At 37.4% G+C, this 19,817-nt stretch overlaps 2 protein-coding genes across 3 annotated transcripts; both read right to left on the reverse strand.

Annotated features, from left to right (window-relative positions):
• Window positions 1–9,383: 9,383 nt before the first annotated feature.
• bub3 (BUB3, mitotic checkpoint protein) lies at window positions 9,384–13,863 on the reverse strand. The gene is made up of 8 exons (XM_005794664.3): window positions 13,697–13,863; window positions 12,492–12,686; window positions 12,338–12,407; window positions 11,927–12,078; window positions 11,685–11,843; window positions 11,355–11,532; window positions 10,743–10,959; window positions 9,384–9,576 (listed from the first exon to the last, which is right to left on the reverse strand). The coding sequence occupies exons 2-8, from the start codon at window positions 12,684–12,686 to the stop codon at window positions 9,567–9,569; spliced, it is 981 nt and encodes a 326-aa protein (XP_005794721.2). The 5' UTR covers window positions 13,697–13,863; the 3' UTR covers window positions 9,384–9,566.
• A 3,173-nt stretch (window positions 13,864–17,036) lies between these two features.
• On the reverse strand, window positions 17,037–18,386 carry hmx3 (H6 family homeobox 3). Of its 2 annotated transcripts, none has more exons than XM_023341412.1 (2): window positions 17,891–18,386; window positions 17,037–17,666 (listed from the first exon to the last, which is right to left on the reverse strand). In XM_023341412.1, exons 1-2 carry the CDS (start codon window positions 18,171–18,173, stop codon window positions 17,086–17,088), a joined length of 864 nt encoding a protein of 287 aa, XP_023197180.1. In that variant the 5' UTR covers window positions 18,174–18,386; the 3' UTR covers window positions 17,037–17,085. The 2 variants fall into 2 exon arrangements, with proteins under 2 accessions (XP_023197180.1, XP_023197179.1); XM_023341411.1 differs by having other exon boundaries at window positions 17,037–17,669.
• Window positions 18,387–19,817: the final 1,431 nt, after the last annotated feature.

The following is a 19,817-nucleotide window of genomic DNA, read 5'->3' on the forward strand; positions in this document are numbered from 1 at the left end:
CGGCCCTCGAGGCCTGGAGTTGCCCACCCCTGGTCTAGCTAAAAGTGATTTTAATATCTTAGCATCCAGTTCACTGGAAGATAAAAGGACCTAAATACAAGACAAACCTAGAATAAATCCTGCTAGGAGCTTCTAAAGACATAAGATGGGAATCTACACATACAGCCAGAGATGCAATGAAATTGTTTAGATCCAGTTTGGTTGGGTAGAGTTGTTTCGTGATGATAAATTACCAAAAAATTGTCAGTAAGGCTGACGAGGAAGGGGATCCAAAAGTCTTTCAGCTGTACGTCCAGCAAAAGGTTGTTTTTACAAAGTATGGACTCAGGAGGGCTGAATATAAAATAACTATGGAGAACAATTTTCCTTTTTTATTTGTAAAACATTTTGAAACCCATTATTTTCCTTCTATTCCATAATTAAACCCTATCTTATTTATTCTATTTAAAAAAGAAACTCCCAACAGAATACATTGGAGTTTGTGGATGTAACATGACACGTGTACTTATATCCTGTCAGAAATAGTCAAGACCTATGACAGATATGTATTCGTTAAACTACCTGTGCATACAATCATTTGTCACAATAATTCTTCTTAAAAACATTATTAGGGAGACTGAGGATATCAATCAACAGCTCACTCTTTGAAGGCATGCAGCATTTCTCCAGTGTGGTTAAAAAACTGGGGATTAAGGATGGATGACTGGTCATGGGGACAAAGAAAACCCTGTTGGGCTATGCGGCCGTGACTGGGAGGGGAAGCTGAGCGGAAATGGACATGGGGATCAGACTAGAACAGAGTGTGACAAGGTAACAAGGTAAACTGATCCAGCCTACACTCCTTACAGAAGCCATCAATGAGGGTCTCTATTAAAACAGAAACCCTCTTTAGATATCAGGTTGAAGTGAAATTTCTAGTTGAATAAAATTAACTGCAAATATGCTGCAGTTTTTTCCACTAAACCAGAAGTACATTGCAAGAGAGTCAGGTGATCGCCTCTAACGTGAGCAATGGGTCATCAAATTGAGGTGGAAAAAAGCAGAACTCTGACCTTTGAGCGTGAACCTGGAGGTTTTCCAGGTCAGGTGACTCATTTGACCCCCTGCTGGACAGAAAGGGAAAATCACTTCCAAATGACACTTGTTACTAAACACCTGCATGAGTTCATTTAACATCTAATAAGCATTTCCAAATATTTGCTTGGTCAGTACCAAGAAGAAAATTTTCAAGATCTTGAATGTCGTATCCAATTTCATTTCATTTGGTTGAGTTTGATGGTGTAGGCTGTTCCAACATGAGAACGATCATAAACACACATCGCTTGGGAACAACAAAATGAAGATTCTGAAATGGTCTTCCTTGATTTGATTGTAAATATATGGGCTATGCTTAGAAGACAGATCTTTCATAGGAAACCAACCAATTTTACAAAATCGACCAACTCCTCCCAGTACTACGTAAAGCCTGCCAAGGGTGGTTTGTCTAATCTAAGCCATTTGGATTCATACATCGAGCTTGTATGTATATTTTGGCCCATATAGGAAAAAATCCATGATAAATTCAACCCTATCCACAAAATGATTGTTCAATGTTACATAAAATATAAATGTCTGAATGGATGATATGAAGGGGATATTAGTTGAACTTTCAAGATTGGTGAAATTTAGTGGCTGTCACAAATGAAATTCTGTGCAGAGCTCCATACAGCCCTGGACCATTTCTAGAAGTAATGCAGCATATAGCAGCTGAACTGTGAAATAAAATAGCTGTTAAGCAGCTGTATTTAACCCATTAGCACCTGATGATACATATGGCCATAGTGGTTCCCATTTTCAGAGGATGCCTCAACTCTTAATGGGTTAATACAAAACTCATGTGTGAGGGGGTTAAGAGAGCCTGTAAGAATAATGGACCAATGAAACACAGTCAAAAACCTTTGAATGCATTTTACAACAGGATAAAAGTGTAATTGTGGCAAAAATACAACTGCAAGCTACATTTTGCAGGCTTTTATACAACCACTCGAGCGTGATGATGAAAGGAAGGACAAGCCATCTCTTTTCATCCACCGACCTCTGTTCTGTCTCTGCAAAGCTCCCCAAGTGTGAAAAGCAGAATTCATCAGAGATTAAATGGTTTTTTTTATTATTATTTTATTTCTTATAAATCATTGAAATTCTGTAAAATCTTTGTTTTTGCACACAAAGACATAAAAACAAAAGGTATTTTGTCATTGTGTTTTTACAAAATAAACAAATAATGACATGGCCACATAAGGCAGCTTCAGGTAAGAGGTCTGCAGAAATTAGCCAGGTTTTGAAACAACCCCTAAAAAGGCACTGCACTTTACAGGACAACAAAGGACACGCAGCAGTGAATGAAGTGAAGCTTTCTTGCCAATTAGTGCTGCGAATGATGGGGCTTTCTGTGCTTCACACAAACCAATGTCTTTTCTCCTCTGTCCCCGGGCTATTGAGAGGGGATACATTAGCCAGGAGGGATGGATGTATGGTGGAGAGGGAGTGGAGCACAGAGTTCGCAGTCATACAGCTCACTTCACGCCTGGTGCTTTAGCCCTCTCTTATGATTTCACTCCCAGTGCTCTCACGCAGCCTGATTTTTACCACGTTGCTTGCTGTTACCCTTTTGAACAGAAAAAACACACAAGAAAAACATCTATTCAGTTTTATCTCGTCTTTGTCTCATTGAGCAGATTCAAATCTACTTTGGCGTGCAAAAGTATTCATAACTGTTGAACTTCTCCACATTTTGTCATGTTACAACATCAAACCTTAAACCAACATCAAACCTGCATTGGGATTTGATCTGAACAGCTACCACAAAGTTCAGAGTATAATTATGAAATAAATGAAAATGTGTTTTAGAATCAAAAATCTGCAAAATGAGGTGTGATTTAATCTCAGTAGATACCCATGTGTTTTGTGAAGGCCTCCGATGAACATTGGAAAACAAATAGCATAATGAGGACCAGAAAATTAACAAAACAAGTCAGAGATAAAGCTTTGGAGAACATTAAAGCAGGGTTGTGTTCAATAACAATACCTGAAATTAATATCGTCTTATCTCCACAGGATAATATGAACATCTCATGGAGAAATGTTGAGTCTAACATCGGAATATTTAAAAAGTTTGTACAACTACAAAACCTTAGACATAGCTATGCACAGAAACCAGGAAGAATGTGGAGGTTCAACAAAGCTCAAAATATAGCCAGAGCTACAATACACTGGTTTTCAAAATAAACGCATGGAAATATAGTACAAATTTAAAGAAAATCCACAGAAAATGAAATATAAATAAATTAAATGAGAGATTTAGGCATTTTTCATGACTACGTCCAAAAGATCATTGCCTATATTTTATTTGGGGGTATCATGCTAAAAGGGACCCAATTCAATAGAAGACCAGAATTTGATTTGTGCAAAATTTGAAAACTATCATTTTCATTCCAAGTCACAATTCTGAACTACTTTGTGTTTGTCTATCAGAAAATCCCCAAAACTGCAGTACGGTTTGTGGTTGTAACTTAACAAGATCTGGAAACAGTAAATTAATCAAAATAAGTATGTCACAGCTAAATCCACCTTCAGTGTGATTTTGGACCACCTCACTGCTTAAGTCTTCATAATCTCTGCAGAGTTGCAGTTGGGCGCTTATAAATCCCGTTCTTGATGCTGTGGATAACAACATCCATCATGCTGTTTCATTAACACTGTCCCCTGACCTGTTCCACATAATGTTGTAAAAATGTGTCAGGTGCCGGATTATCGGGAGAAATGATGATCAATATCTGAATGGGAGAGTGCTGTGTGTGATGCTGCTGGCAGGGGCCGCCCGAATAAACCTCCATCCAGCGTTCTGCCGCCTGGCACAAAACTGAAAAAGAAAAAGACAAATGGACCTGCCCGAGGCAACAGCCATCAATAATAAAATAATGTGTGTGTACGATGATGAATTAGGACCAGACTTCTCAATGCCCCGCTGCAGCGCACATGGAAGCATTATTAGATGAGTGGATTGATCTCCTGCATTCACATTACTTTGCCTAATCTGCGATTGAGCCGATGGGGCAGAGCACTGCTTCACTTTAACTGAATTCAGAAACGTTAATAATGTCCAATAATCAAAAGCTATTTATGAAAATACTTACTTTTTGCGGCATTGATTTGCCTCCATAATGCAGGACAAACACTGATCGCTCAGACAGAATGCACTTAGAAAGTGACAAATGTACTTTATATTCAATATCATAGATTTTAGAAGGAGTAAACACATTGTGGAACAAAATGAAAAAACATTTTTTCCACTTCTATAATAAAGGACATTAAATCGGTGAAAGGGGAACTCGAAACATGTTGTTGGACTCTAAAAAAAAATATTGTGATACTTAAGATCAATTTCAATTCTAATTTAAATGCTTTAACAATGTTGCTAATTTGTCAATCTCAGCTTTTGTTGTATTTAACATAGGATATAACTTCAACAATTCAAGAAATTTGAGTTAGTCAAAATTTCTCTAAAGGGATTTAAAAGACTCCCAGTAAACACTTAATCCCTTTTTGAGACCCTTAGCCCACTTTATGTTGTCAGACAGGTTCTAATTATGTGATTTCTTGACTCAACAGCAATACCACTTAAAGTGGCACCGACGGTGATCAAGTTCAGTGTTTCGGTTATCAGGATGTCTTAGAGAGCCAGGTTTGGTTGGATAGCTTTTTAATTTTTTGAATGAAATCCTGATATAAATTCAACTTTGTCTATGTAGTCAGGTTATCTTGGACTGATACAAAAAATTGTTTAATGATCTGAAATATTTAAGTGTGATAGAAATAGCAAAAACATGCAGATTTATGTTACATTAGACTGATATGCCGATGATTTAAGAGCAAAACTGCAGTTTTTGAAAGTTTTATCAATGCATAGATCAATATATGTGTATATGTATAAAGTATTTGTATTCATGTATAATCTGAATCACAATTTTGATTAAGAATTTGTATGTAACCCCCCCCCCCAAAAAAAATATGAATAAGCTTTGGTGTAAATGTTCCTGTCTGCCAAATATATCCATAATATCAGTTGGTTTTGACCTAATTGCTTAAATGTCAGTGGACGAAGCACAAAACTAATCAATTAATGATGTTATGAGACATGTATGAGAGATAAAAGCAGACATACAGTAATTGCGCCATATTGATCTGGATACGCGGCTCTGTCAAACACCCTTTGAGACACTTGTGTCAACAGCTGTGTAACTAAATAACCAAAAGCATTACCGACAAATAAAATTCATAATCTCCTTTTTTTTTTTTTTCCCCCAAAGAGCAAAACTGCGACATCTACGCTGATAATAGCTGACTTGATGTTGTATTCTTTTGGGGATTTTGCAAGTAAGATCTATTAAAGCAGCTTGAAATGGATACAAGCAGTCAGTTAAATCTTGCCTGCAGTCACTCAGGGGCGCAAGGGAAACCTGAGCCTCAAAGACTGCGGTGCATTAGTTCTGCTAAGATAACCGTGAATGCTAATTGCAGGAAAGGACAAACTGTAACCCTGGCCCTGTGGCCATAAAGTCACTAAATAACCCAGGGAGCTTCGTAGAAACAGACAGCCTACAAAGAAAAGTACAATCTGATTTTTGTCTGAGTGGAGAGAACAACTGTTGGATGTGCCAAATCTACCTGTCATTAATGCAGGAAATTCACTGAACTTTCTATTGGACACGTGTTTATGTGGTTCCATCCCTTGGGGACGTTCACAACCACGCCGGGTAGAATTTGACAGGGAATACCTGGGAATGTTAACTATTTGCGGTATAAACTTTGTTTTCCAACACCCTAAACTAAGTCTAAATGTTTCAATAAATGTATGAAATGGAGTTGGTTTTCTTAGCCACTGGAATGCATATTTTGTGTGCAATTTCATCTTCTGTCTCAATTATTCTAGAAGTTATTAAACAAAACATTTCTAAACATAACCCGATTGATCTCTGGATATTCTTGGTGCATCTTATGAATCGCCCCCAAATTTGACTTTTTCCTTCCACTCAACCATTTAAAATATACTTGGATGCATCATTTTGAACACAAACTTCTTTTTTTTTTTTTAAACACAGAGCTAAGTAGTTTAAAAAGTTACTCTCTGTCACTCTTTGAACTGAATTACTGAAATAAATAAACTTTTCAATGATATAATTTATTTATCTCTTTTTCCTTTGTGTTGCTTTAACAGAGCAGATAGGACGATTCGTCTATAACATTTACTCCTGTAGTGTTGTTTCAGCATAACACACATTTTCTGTTCAGAATAAATGACAGAATGCTGCTTGTAAAGAACCAAATCTGGGCTTCATAATTCTGGAAAGGTTTGTAGAAACACCAATTCCATACATCCCATTTATCAGTTGATTCATTTCCTTCACAACACCTCAGAGCCAAACTGAAACCTCGAATCCCAAATATATTCCCCAGCTTCTTGCCACGCTGAGAGATTTGTGATTTACTGCAGTCCAGCTGCCGGGTGAGCGCACCCTTCACTAGTCAACCCGCACTGGCTGCCTGTCGGGCCCGGACAGAGATGGATGGCTGTTAGTGTGACACCTAGCAGTGGGTTACATGGCCTTGAGGTTTATCGTCTAATTAGGCTCTAATGTAACTACAATGCTCTCGAGAAGATGTTGTCTTGCCCGCCAAGGCTCTTTAAAAGCCTCCCTGGGGCAGCAGGGGACAGCTTGGAGTGAGGTCCTGTGGCAGACCACAGCCATGTCCAAGAGAAAGGGTCAGGTTTCCTCATCTTCTGCTTCAATGTACTGGAAATAGTGTGTTGTTGGTTAAAGGCAGGGGGGGAATCAGAATTTCCAATTTGGAAAATAAACACATCTTAACTATTTATACACAATAGTTTATCATGATCATATTATACTGATCTTCGTTCTGATCAAAATAAATTTAATTAAAAAAAAAATCTAGAACTGTGAAAAAGTAATCATGTCCATTAAATTGTAAAATACCTCTGCTTTAAATATTTATTTTTTGTTCAATTTTACAAGCAAAACCAAAGCTTGTTCACTGCCTTTGATGAGTGTTTGATACATTAGAGAAACATATCCAAAATTCATCTATGAAAGGTTTTTTGCTCCCAAAATGAGCATGGTTAATATAAAATATACTGATGCCAAATCTGGATCCAATCTTTACAAATTTCTAAAATCGACTCAGAAATCTATTTACAAATGTCAACTATTACATCCATGAAACTATAACAAAAAGTTTGTTTAGGAAAAAATGAAACAAAAGCCTTCATTTATAATGTGAAATCCAATATTACACCTCTACCTCTAATTATAAATAAATGAATTGTTAGCATTCTGACAACTGTCTGGAGTAATGAAATTAAAGACAAAATGTCAATATTTTCCTGACGCGTCACATGACTTCCCATAACTTACAGCGGCTCATGAAGGATGGCATCATCGCCTTTGTATTAGAAGCCGGTCTTGAGGGATAAGGTGTCTGACTGAAGGTCATCAGTGCCCTCTTGAGTGAACATAAGAGCCCTTTGTGGTCAGGTTAAATGCACCTGACAAGCCACTGCAGCGGAGTCACCCTTTTTAATTGTCATGTAACGGTTTCATGTAGAGCCAAACTGTCTGCAACACTTCAGCTGCTGGAAACCAGAGCTCAGCCACACAAGCCGCACACTGGTGTGGTTATCTGGATGGCTGCCACATGAGCATTGGAAAAAATTGGAGGGCTTTTGTAGTAGAATACTGACAATTAATAAAGCATAATTAAATACTTCAACTGATTAAATTGACAGTACATTGCAAATGTGTTAATACTATTTAAATTTAATAGTGTCAGTTTAGGTTTTATACATTCTCCCGAGAATGGAAAACAAAGGATTTTGAAATATGTTCATGTGTGGAGTGTTTATATATTTCATCAGTTTTGCACATTTGGAGATTTTTGGAGACACTGTTCCTTATAAAATAATTCAAGCTCTGTCAGAATAGAAAACATCTTTGAACACCTGTTTTACAGCTTAGCTACGAATTCTTAAATTAATGCAGGTCTGGACTTTGTCTAGGCCACTTCAACACATAAAAAAAGACTCCAGATTCCTCATCCCAGGTGAAGTCAAACCTCTCTACATCTCGATGCTGCTACCTCCATGCCACGCACAAGGTCATACAGATATTACATAAGGGGGCCACAGTGAAGGTGCTGAACACATCTGAATGCACACCACACATTTCAGACAAATCATAAAACCATGTGTAACCTTAACTCCACATCAGAATAATACAAATTTTATGCTGGTCTATCACAAAACTCCAGCGAAATAAGTTAAGATTTGTGATTGTAAAACATGAAAAAGCTATATTAAACCTTAGAAGGTGGCAAATATATTAAATGCAATTGCAGGTATTTTAAATTGAAGATGTGTGACTTTTAAAATAAAATCTAAATTACTTTTATTTCCAAAAGCAGGCACAAAATGGACAAACTCTAACAGGTTTGATATGTTCTCCCAAACGCAACTTCACAATTCAGCAGCAGCCAGAGATGACAGGAAAATAAATAATTCACTTTAACCCCAATAACAAACTCCCTGCCATCCTGCATCTGCCTCAGTGGCTGTAATTATGGTCTAAAATGAAAGCCACTTCATATCAAGCTATAGTCAGATGTCAAAGGCTGGCCTGTTTCAGACAGTCACAGAAATGTGCTCAATAATTTTACCTAACCAATCATTTCCAGAAAGCAGGAAAAGCATTTCCAAAACATCAATGAGCTTGTTAAATCTATACAAAAATATTTGGACAAATTCATATATGATGCATTAGTTCATTAAAACTTTTAAGCGGATTTAGAAATCTGAACACCATCATTGAGGTGTTACAATAATCTCAGGATGCTTTCTGATTTAGAGTTAACATTCTTCCTTGTTGGCAGATTGCCACCATGTCAGGGGAGTCAGTTTTGTGGTTCTCTACCATTTTGCTGAGTAACAAACAAGAATTTTCCTTGGATCACAAAACTGTGATGGCTATCAGCACAGGTCACTGTCTTGGGCAAGTGTAGCCCCCAGCATAACCAGAAAATCCCCACTTTGTCTCGACACATCATCAGAAGTAAAACTACTGCTTTGACACATTCCTAGCACACCTCATGTTCTCCTCCTGGTATGCGACAAACAGTGGAGAAAGGATTGAATTCATACTCAAAGTTTATGAAAAGGTTTTATTTTTATTGATATATCAACTTTACCCATCAATCAGTGATAAAACAAGGAGTAAAGGTCAGACACAGCGTGATGTTAAATTATGAACTTTAAACATAGGGAAATAAACTCAAGACAGTGTATTTAAGTTTAAATCAGCTTCACTGAAGAAAATACAAGACAACACAAGAAACAAAGAAATATTTACCATGTAGGTTATAGCAAACAGACATCACAAGTAGTTGAGTTGGCAAGGCAGATAAAGCACAGGATGCAAACAGAAATGCAGGATGGTGAAGGAGTCCAGTATGCTTCAGTTTTAGGTTGACCTTTAAAGAAGAAAAAAAAATAGCATTAGCGATCAGAACAGAAAACAATTAAGTATCTTTCAAAGAAATTCTAGCTGTTGGACTTTGACATTATGTATTTAGGCATTTGTTGTATCCTTTATCATTATCATGATTAATTTCTTACAACAACAGATTCAAGTTAATGTTTGAAAACTCCAAAAACTGGTTGCATTGATAGAATTGTCTTTTTTTTCTATTTAACCAATTTGTTCCATGAGAGCATCCATAAACATTAACACATTCAAAAATTGTTATAAGTGATAATATTGTCATTTTGAGACTTATTTACTAATAGCATAAAGCCAAAGTCTACTTTATCGTGATGATGTCACATGTACTAGACATATAAGGGATCAAAATTACGTTTCAGACAGGGGGGGGAAAAAAGCAATTGTACCTACATTTGTGGAGAAAAATGTATAAACTTACTGTTCTGGGTGTCAAATATTTCAAAGTCTACTAAGACTGTTTAAGGCTCCAAGTGAACCTTATAACGAGGTCTGATGTTTATATATGATTGGAAACCCAAATTCAAATAAATGTGCTCATAAATTTAAAGTTATGCATCTAAAAAACTTGTCATCTATTATTATAATGATTGCAGACCCCTGGGTTGGATGGTCTTCCATTAGTGAGTGAATGATCTGGTCATGTAGTTCAAAGGGAAAAACATGAGCACTATTATTGCATACATCTAGTAAGCCATAAAATTACCACCAACAGTAAAGATTTTTACTTGTAGAAAATTATACTAAAGGCAGAAACTTTATGATGTGCAAGATATTCAGTGTGGGTCAGAAGGACCGACTGTAAATGCATAGTTTACACTTCTGAGTGGGACAGTAGTCCAAATGCAACTGGAAGCTTTTATATATGTAATAATGAATTTGGTTGCATTTTAATCAGGTTTTAACTCATGTGGTCCTGCTGTATATTTACAAGAGTCACGGGAATTCCAAATGGGAAAGCTGAAACTCTCTTCTGTGTCTTTCAGCTGTCGGATATTGAAAAGTGGACAGAGATACAGATCGGTGTGTCTGCAGCTGGACATGCTCTCTGCAAACATAACGGGTGGGATGGGGGTGGTGTAAATTGCTACAGTGTGCCTCAATGTGGTTAAAGAAAGAAATTTTTAGAAAACTCACTTGGGCTTCGTCTCAGCATCTGTGACCTGACGGATAAAGATGGCGTCCTCTGGGTGGCTGATGTCTCCTTTCTCGTGCATGTAGGACGAGGCAATGGCGAGCATAGTGCCATCGTTGCTGAAAGCCAGGGAAGCAATGCTAGTTGGGTAGCGGTGGAACTGACACAGGCGCTTTTTGTTGAATGGATCCCAGATATTCACAAAGCCGTCTGAGCCACCTGGAGAGAGGAGAGGCTCAAGGTCAACCTCAGAAGTTTTAAACCGTTAGAATAGAGATTAGGTCTTTATTAGCAGACTGTGACAAGTCAGTGACAAAAGGTCAAAAGAAGATTTTCAAAATAGAATCAGTTTAGCAATATATTGAAAGAAAAACTGTTTAATTTAAGTTCTAATAAAAATAAAATTTTATTAAAAGTTTTTTTAGACCATTTTGCTTTAGATATCAGACCTACATAAAATCTGAAAAATAAAAGTTTGTCTGGTTATTTTTGGAGTTTTAGGAGTCCAAATTGTAATTCCAATGCTGTTACAATTACATCATATCTACATAGTAGCTTGTAAAGACACTTTACAGCCACAAACCTCAACGCAGTTTGCTGAAAACTCTATGTACCTGTAGCAAAGGTATTGTGAACACTGTGAAAAGAAATGGCATTGACAGGGTAGACGTGTTCAATTCCTTCCTCCTTTAGCCGATGGCACTTAAAGGCATATTTCTTCTTCTGAACCTCCTGGCTCGGATCCAGGTACTCCACAGCTACTCGGCCTTCGATTGAACTCAACACATAACCCTGAAGCCAAGACGAAAAACAGAAAGGAAACTACAATCCAGCCTCAATCTCAATAAGAAATATGTATTCATAACATTAGTTTCAGTTGAGAGTAAATACTTGAAGAAATTTGATACAGACTGGAGCCTTTCTTTGTCATGCACAAAGTGTACCTGTTTGTTGGGGAAGGCTCTGATGCAACGAGTCTGATACTTGAGGCTGGATTCTCTTCTCTGCTGTACATAACCCATATTCCGCAAATCCCACACCAACACCCGTCTTCCTGCTGTGCCAACGATCAGCCTGTCTCCGGCCACAGAGAGGGTGTAAACCTTCACAAAAACCAGCAGGTTTAAAACCAGTAAAATGTTAAAGGGAATCAATCTATACAGTCCCCTTTAATGTGTTTTGCTACCTTGTCAGGCTGAGTGAAGGTGCCAGCATTGCAGGGCGTCCGCGGGTCCCACAGTCGTACTGATCTATCCCAGCTGCCCGTTACCATGACATTAACCTCTGGGCAATACTCCACACAACGAATGGGGGCATCATGTGTTCCAACTATTGCATCTGTTCAAAAAATAAAAGTAAACAAATTAAATTTTATTCTTTGTATTACCAACTTACTTGGCAATACAAAGACACGAAGAAACCAGCAGGTGAATAAATTCGACCAAATTTACAAATGTCTGATTTGTAATCAGAGGCTCAGAAGAGAAAAAGGAATTGTCTGAAATCAGTATCGGCAGGTCAGAGAGTTACAACATGTATCAAAGCAGTACATATTTTATGCTTATAAGGCTTAACCTAAAGGATGCTAAAGACGTACCTTGGTCTGTGTTCAAATCATGAGTCTTTAACTGGGAATCTAAACCTCCACTCCAAGAATGTGTTGGGTCCTGCAAGCAAAACTCGACATTATCTACTTGCATCACACTCGTTAAATAAGGTCACAGCATTAAGTCGAAGGCAAATCAACCTACATAAAAAGCACAATCAAGAACAGGAGCTGTGTGTTGGTACTTCATCCTCATTGTGTTTCCTCCCACATCGTAGAGGCGTACAGTGCAGTCCCATGAGGAAACCAAGAGGAACTGGGCAGTGCTGGGGCTGAACTTCACAGCAGAGATGCTGTCTTCTGGCCCCTGGTTTAACTTGTATTCGTTACAGCCCGTCATCTGTGGAAGAGGAGGATAAGGTAAATCTACACTTAGCCATAAATATCAGAAAGTCAAAAGCTGATTAGAATAATTCTGGATGTTGATTAAAACAGTTTATAATAACAATCAGATCAATGTAACTAACAGAAATATTAAAAAACACAATCTCTTAGAAAGTTTTCTGTAGCAAAGTCTTGATATTAACCCCTTTGGCAATTTTATGCATTATTACAGCCATATGGAACATGGAGCAAGATTTAAATCAAAACAACAGAGAAAAAGCTGTGCAAGGTAGAAGAAGGTAAATATATTAGACTTACATATTTTTTAAGCAAATATTTTTACACTTAAGCAACGTCGGAAAAACAAAGCCTGGGAAACGTAATAAGCATGAATGGACTGATAATCAGATGAACTGATGAAGGACAATTAGACAATTGTCTAATGTTTATCCATTAATTATATAATAATTGATTTTATAATCAATTATTGATTATAAAAAAACAAGATGGGTATCCATTAATTATATAATTAATGGATAAACAGATTAACAAAAGCTTTAGGTAATGGCATAGGCAGTGAATGAACTATGTAAGCGTTGAAACCCTGTGTTCCACTCAGGGACGTTAAGAGTTTAACGAATAGATTTACAAAATGCTGACTTAATGACAACAATGATTTCTAGAACGTCTAAATTGCGTTCTAGAAAATTAAACTCAAAGTAAGTTTAAAGTTCAGAAAATGGACAAGAAAGACTCAACATGCTGCAGTTTATTTGTGGAATCAATATTAAAGGCAATGACTTTCCAAATCTCTAAAGTACAAATATTTACGGCATAAATATGACCTAAACACAAGCTTTAACAAACGTCAAACTCTTTCACACATTTCTGGGCCATTTGTTTTTCACTTAGCTAGAGTTAAGTCATAACTGTTCTTATACAGCTCCAGTAATTACACCGAGCCCAGTTCAGCTAGCGCTAGCAAGTGGCTACAAACATTCGTGGTAGCTTTTTCACTTTACTTACCGCTTCAGTTTCGTGTTGTACAAGAGCGACTGGGTAATATGTCTCGCAGGACGAAGTATTACTACTCAGACCAAATATAAATTTGAAGAATACTGCTAGAAAATGCTAGAAAGCGAGGCGGTCGCGTGTAGCTAGTTCGCTTGCTAGCACAAGGAACAATATCAACTCACTGATTGGCTAACGTTAGCGTTCAAATTGGCGCCTGCAACGTTATTGGTTTGCTTTAAAACTACGCGTATTTCCGTAGAAGCCACACAAATCACGTGACATGGGTCTCCAATTTTTGTTGTTAGTAATTTGCTTTGCGAATATTGTAAAATGAAAAGCAATTATTGGTTATAACAAAACAAGATGGGTATGGGTATCTTTGTAGCAAAACTCTGGTATGTAGTGAGTATTAGGTTAGGCACTATATCGTTATCCATAAAAAGTATTCACATTTTTCATGAAGTATGCATATTGTGAATGCAATATTCATTCTATTACCTGGTATTCTTTGGTAGCAGATCCTGCATTAGAATGCACCTGAGTATCCTGGTTTAGTCAAGCACTGCTCTCATTCATGAGGACAATTATAAGCAGTCTCTCATAATGTGCTTAGTAAATGTTATGAATATCGTTAAAAACTGTCATACTATCCCGTTTTTTTTTTAGAAGACAGAACTCTAAAAGTTGAAAAGTCAGTGGGATTTACCATTTGTTGTAGTGCTACTATTAGCAATGCAGGCAATGATTAGTATATTTTTCTCTATGCTTTAAAACAGTAAAGGAGCATGTTCACAAACAGAAGCGTCACTGCTTCAGTGAAATGCAAATCGTCAGGAGTGTAGTTCATTCCTGCAATCATCACTGTGTTTGGTGTTGAAGATCATTTGGATCCTGAACTGCAGGGCTTATCTCAAATGAATACATTCGAAGAATGGATTAAAAACATATATAATTAAGAAAAATCCTAAAAATTAACCCAATGCATAATAATTAATTATTTTATATTGACCATAGTTTTGCTACCTAGATACCAATATCCATCTTGGTTTTTTATAATCAATAATTGCTTTTCATTTTCCAATAATCGCAAAGCAGATTAGTAAGAAAAAAAAATTAGAGACCCATGTCAGGTAGTTTGTGTGGCTTCTACAGAAATACATGTGCCACCTGCATTGAATGCAAGGTGAAACAATTCCCATCTACTTGAATGCTGTTGTAAAGACCTAACTGTCATGACTTTCTCACTTCGGTCGTCAAAGTATTGTGGTCTAGCAGTCCCTGCACAAAGGAGGACTGGTGTTTGTTCCATGATGGTGGGATAACGAAGCGCAACCAGAGCAGGGACGTTCCTGTGTGTCTTCTAGAAACTATTGATGGCCCAACTCTTCAAGGCCAACCCTACCACTTACCCTGTTTTTCTCTGGCCCTTCTATCTTTTTGTCTGTACCTGATTTATACACCATTATCTCTGACATACCCAGAAGTGGTCTTCCTTCTAAGTAGCTTAATGTTAAATACAACATTAAACAATACATGTTATTTTAAATTCTACAGCATGTTTTATCACTGTAATGCCATCCATACCAGAGCCCTCACAAAGCATAAGTGAACTGAACAGCTGCTTAGGACCCCCAAACTTTCAGAGCCTCCCATAAATGCTTAAATCTGAACACAGAGCATCCAGAATTTTGACATTTGTTGATAAAACAAAATGAAACTGAAAGACAAAAAAGTTTAAGTTCAACCCAATTTTTGAATTATACTTACTCAACTGAATTCTAGTTTGTTAGTTTTTTTTGTGTGTGTTTTTTTCATAATTTTGCTTATAAAAAAAGAAAAAAAGAATTGGTTTGGAATTGGTGCTTGGAATGTAATAAAAAAAATGTTTTTTTTAACTTTTTAAAATCTAACCTGACGAAGTAACATGTAATAATTTTCCCTATAACAACCATAGGTACCATATAGAATAATTTCTCTGGTATCAAATTTGACCTGAGCATCAGTGGTATTTCTAAACAAGGTAAAGCTAAATATAATCTTACATTCCTGGAACATCCTCAGCAAGTCTACCGGCAGTTCTGAACCTTTACAACCTTTCTGATACTGATATATTTATTTAAAAAAACACTGTCAAAATTTTCTGTTGGACAGCACACACAACAAATATGAATTTGATTTGAATGAACAAACATCTCAAATCAAAATCTTGTTTCTAAAAGTACATGTTTTTTTATGAGAATGTAACCATTAAAATTACAGTTGGAACCTATAATACTTATTTAACATTTCATGAATTTTAAGAGCTAACATTTAATACCCCCTCAAGATTATTTTTTACAGTGCTATGACAGATTTTGCAATGGTTTTAATTGAATGACCCTTGCTTTTTGGTGTTTTGGTTACTGTTCGGGAAGCTATAACTACAGACATATATATTACAAAAGAAATACATTAATAAAAACAAACAAACAAACAAAACACTAACAGAGGCCTCTGACATAAAAAAAAAACCTAACCATAATGCATCATTATCTGCATAAAGACTAATTAAGACAGACTATTGTACCCAATTGAAAATGAAGGCTCAAATATTTAACTTGGGTCATTTGCGCTCCCAGCATATGGAAATGTTTTTTTCTTTAAGTCTTTAAATAAGACATGTTGGCATAAAAGGCTTCAGTTTTGATCCCGTTGCATATACTTTGGTAAAACTAAAAATTATTAAATTATTTATTATTTCACAATAATAACAGATGAGCAAACTTCTTTTGAATGAACTTTACTGAGCTTCGGTCTATACAGAATTTTAATATCAGGGGAAAAAAACATAGAGGCAGAAATCGAGGTTATTTTTGGCTTTTTCGTAGCTTTTAAACTATACAGCCGTCATAAAAACTAAACAACAAAAAACAACAACAACAACAACACTGTTTTGTACAGCGTTCAGGTTAAGAATCACATGATTGTCCTCACTATAACGAAACAAAACAAACAAACACAAAAAAAGCAATATTTCGCGTTTTTGAAACTGAGCTGTGACAAAAATAAAAGGCTGACAAACCAACAGTATTGCACGGTTTAAAGATACTAAAATATTAATTTCCACTTTTTTTTTTGCAAACACTGACGCAAATTTCTGAAATACAGACAAACGACCCCCGTTTAAAACAAGTTTATGTTTCCCCCAAAATTGAATACGTTAAAATATATGGACCATATTTTTGGGAATCAACAGCAAGATTTTATTTACAATGTTTTTGGTCTTATAATAATAATAATAATAATAATAATAATAATAATAATAATAATAATAATAATAATAATAATAATAATATACAAAATGTACAAAATGTGATTTTTTTTTCTTTTTTTACTGCTCCCATTTAAAAACACAAGTAGTGTTAAACTGGCCTCAGCAGCGGCGTGGGATGGGAATAGTACATGTGATGGGGGAAAGCCAGCAGTGACTGGCTGCCCGGCGAGTTCGTGCCGGGGCTGCCGCTCCCGTCCGAGGCCCCGCTCTCGTGGTAAAGTATCGGCACCCGCACGATCCTCTGAGCCGCTGCATGGCTCATGTTTGCCGCTTCTAGCTCGGCGGCCAGCTGCCTCTTCCACTTGTTCCTCCGGTTCTGGAACCAGATCTTCACCTGCGTCTCGGTGAGGTGCAGCGACGCGGCCAAGCCGGCCCGCTCCGAGCTGCTCAGGTAGCGCTTGATGTCGAAGGTGGACTCCAGCTGGAACACCTGGCTCCTGGAGAACACCGTGCGCGTCTTCTTCTTACGACAGGGCTTCTTGTCGGGGTCCAGCTCGTCTGGTTTCCTCCTCCAGTCCTCCTCCTGGTCGGTTTCCTTCTTGGACTCATCGGCGTCGCTCTCGTCCAGCGCCAGGTCGTCGTCGGCGCTCTCCTCTTTGGCATCTTGGTCGCTTTTTTGGAGGTCCGGCGAGCGCCTGTCTTCTTCCCTCTGGCTGATTTTCTCCGAACCTGCTGAAGGGAAAAAAATATTATTAAATAAACTTTAACATGTGAGTATGTTTTTACTGCATAAACGTTGCACGAATCAGTTTGTTTGTAGTAGCCAAATAAGTTGAATAAACAGTAAGCTATTTCTTTATGAATTAACATATTATCAGTTAGACCCTTTTACGGAAATTTAGAAAATAAAACGTTAACTTTTTTTTTTTTGCCTTTAGGGAAAAAATATTTACCCGACGCAGTCCTAAAATGCGCTCCCAACGTGTATGGATACCACCAGGCAGACGCTCTCTCCAAATACTGCGCTGACAGCCCGATCCTCTGCCCGGGCAGCTCAAATCTAGGCAGAGACAGGTCGCTGAGCCTGGAGAAAAATGTGCCTTCAAACACTCCTTTGGAAGACCCGAGGGTGGGTGCTGGCTTCGAGGGTTTGTCTTCAATGTTGAGCAGGTTCTTTATGGAAAACGGCGAATCCTTTGCGGCTTGGCGAGTCTCCTGCGTGTCAGATTCTGCCATTACCGCTTATTGTCCGATATGGATGACCATCTACAAAGTTCTGGAGGTAAAAACAGTTAAAACATTTACTTCCAACTTGTTGTTGATTTTAAGAAAATCTACCAAAGAGGAGGATATAAAAGAAAGAAAGAAAAAAAATGAAGTTGCGTCCCAGCCTCCCCAGAGGATGATTTGGAGTGGAAAAAGCGCAGGGATCACTGCGTCAAAGTCGCGCTGTATTGTAATGACAGAGAATGGAAATGCCATCTGACTTAAAGCGCGCTCGGTCTCTGCTATTGGGTAGGTACAATAGCAAATGGGAAACGCGATGGGGGCTGTGACGGGAACAGGATCCAAACAGAAGAAGAAGGCCGCGCAAGCGTTTTGGCTCCGGGCTCAATAGTAACGCACCCACTTATCATCCAATTAGATTAAAGAGGAAAATCTCTCTGGGTTTCGGTGCGGGCTCGGGAGGCCGTGCGCAAACCACAATCACCTGGCAGTAAATTGAATAAACGTGGATGACACAGAGAAGGTTTGGTTTGTTTTGTAAATTCCGTGTTCACACACTATACGCACAGCGTTACCAAAGTATTTTAAAAGAATATTGAAAGAACTTCACCCAACAACACATAAAACTTCATTTAATTATAGTTGAAACACCAGGGTAGGAAGAAGGAGGGTGTGATTTCTGGGCTAGAGACAATTTTTGTTCCCTATCCACGCATTGTAAGTTTCAACATCAGGATATTTTCACTATTAAATTATTTAATTCTTTTATTTAACAGTTCTTCACTTCTGAAGCATTAGTGGGTAACTTGTTTTCTTTAATAAAAACATCATATAACTGTATAGATTCACAACCTGTCCAGAAACATATACATTATTTAAAATACAGAAATTTACAGTTATACAAACAAACCACCACAACATGACCTTGACCTTCACTGAGGTAAGAGTGACCTGCAGTGCATCAGATGTTATTGTGGGATCTCCTGTGACCTCCAGGATTAGTTGCTGATGCGCTCTTAGTGTAATTTTAGTTGGCCATTCGTTGATAACAACTCTCACTGTTTATTGGAGTCCCAAAACATTGGGAATTACTTTTTAGCCTTTTCCAGACTCCTAATTCTCAAATATTTTTGTTCCATAATGTTGGTTTTTGAGATCGTTGTCATGTCGACAGACAGGTAAGTATTTTATTGATTTTACAGGTCAGCCAGCAATTAGGCATGGTGTCACTCCTGAAATTGAACTAAAAATGTGTTTAATTACATATTTTGTGATTTAATAAGGGGGGGTAATTGCTTTTTTATGTAGGGACGGGTTCGTTTGGGTAACATGTTCCTTTAATAAATTGAAACCTTTTATAAAGTTTATTTTTAATTCCCTTACCTGCTGTGAAATCTTGCTGTGGAATATTTAATTACCCAGCTATGTTTTTACTGAAAAACAAGACCTCTGGATAGTGTCCTTAAAAGCACAAAAAACAAAAAGCCATCAGATAATTACTGATTTCATTTGTTTAAGTGGTATCTGTTCTGATGCAGGCTGTGGTTCATCTGTTCCACCTTCAGCAGAGAAATATGTGCAGTTTACCTGGACCAGAGCTTATTGACTTCAGTGTAATTTTATTAGACAGGAAACGCTGCAGGCGAGTTACAA

Source organism: Xiphophorus maculatus, chromosome 10, assembly GCF_002775205.1.
Source record: "Xiphophorus maculatus strain JP 163 A chromosome 10, X_maculatus-5.0-male, whole genome shotgun sequence".
In the NCBI taxonomy this organism is placed as follows: domain Eukaryota; kingdom Metazoa; phylum Chordata; class Actinopteri; order Cyprinodontiformes; family Poeciliidae; genus Xiphophorus; species Xiphophorus maculatus.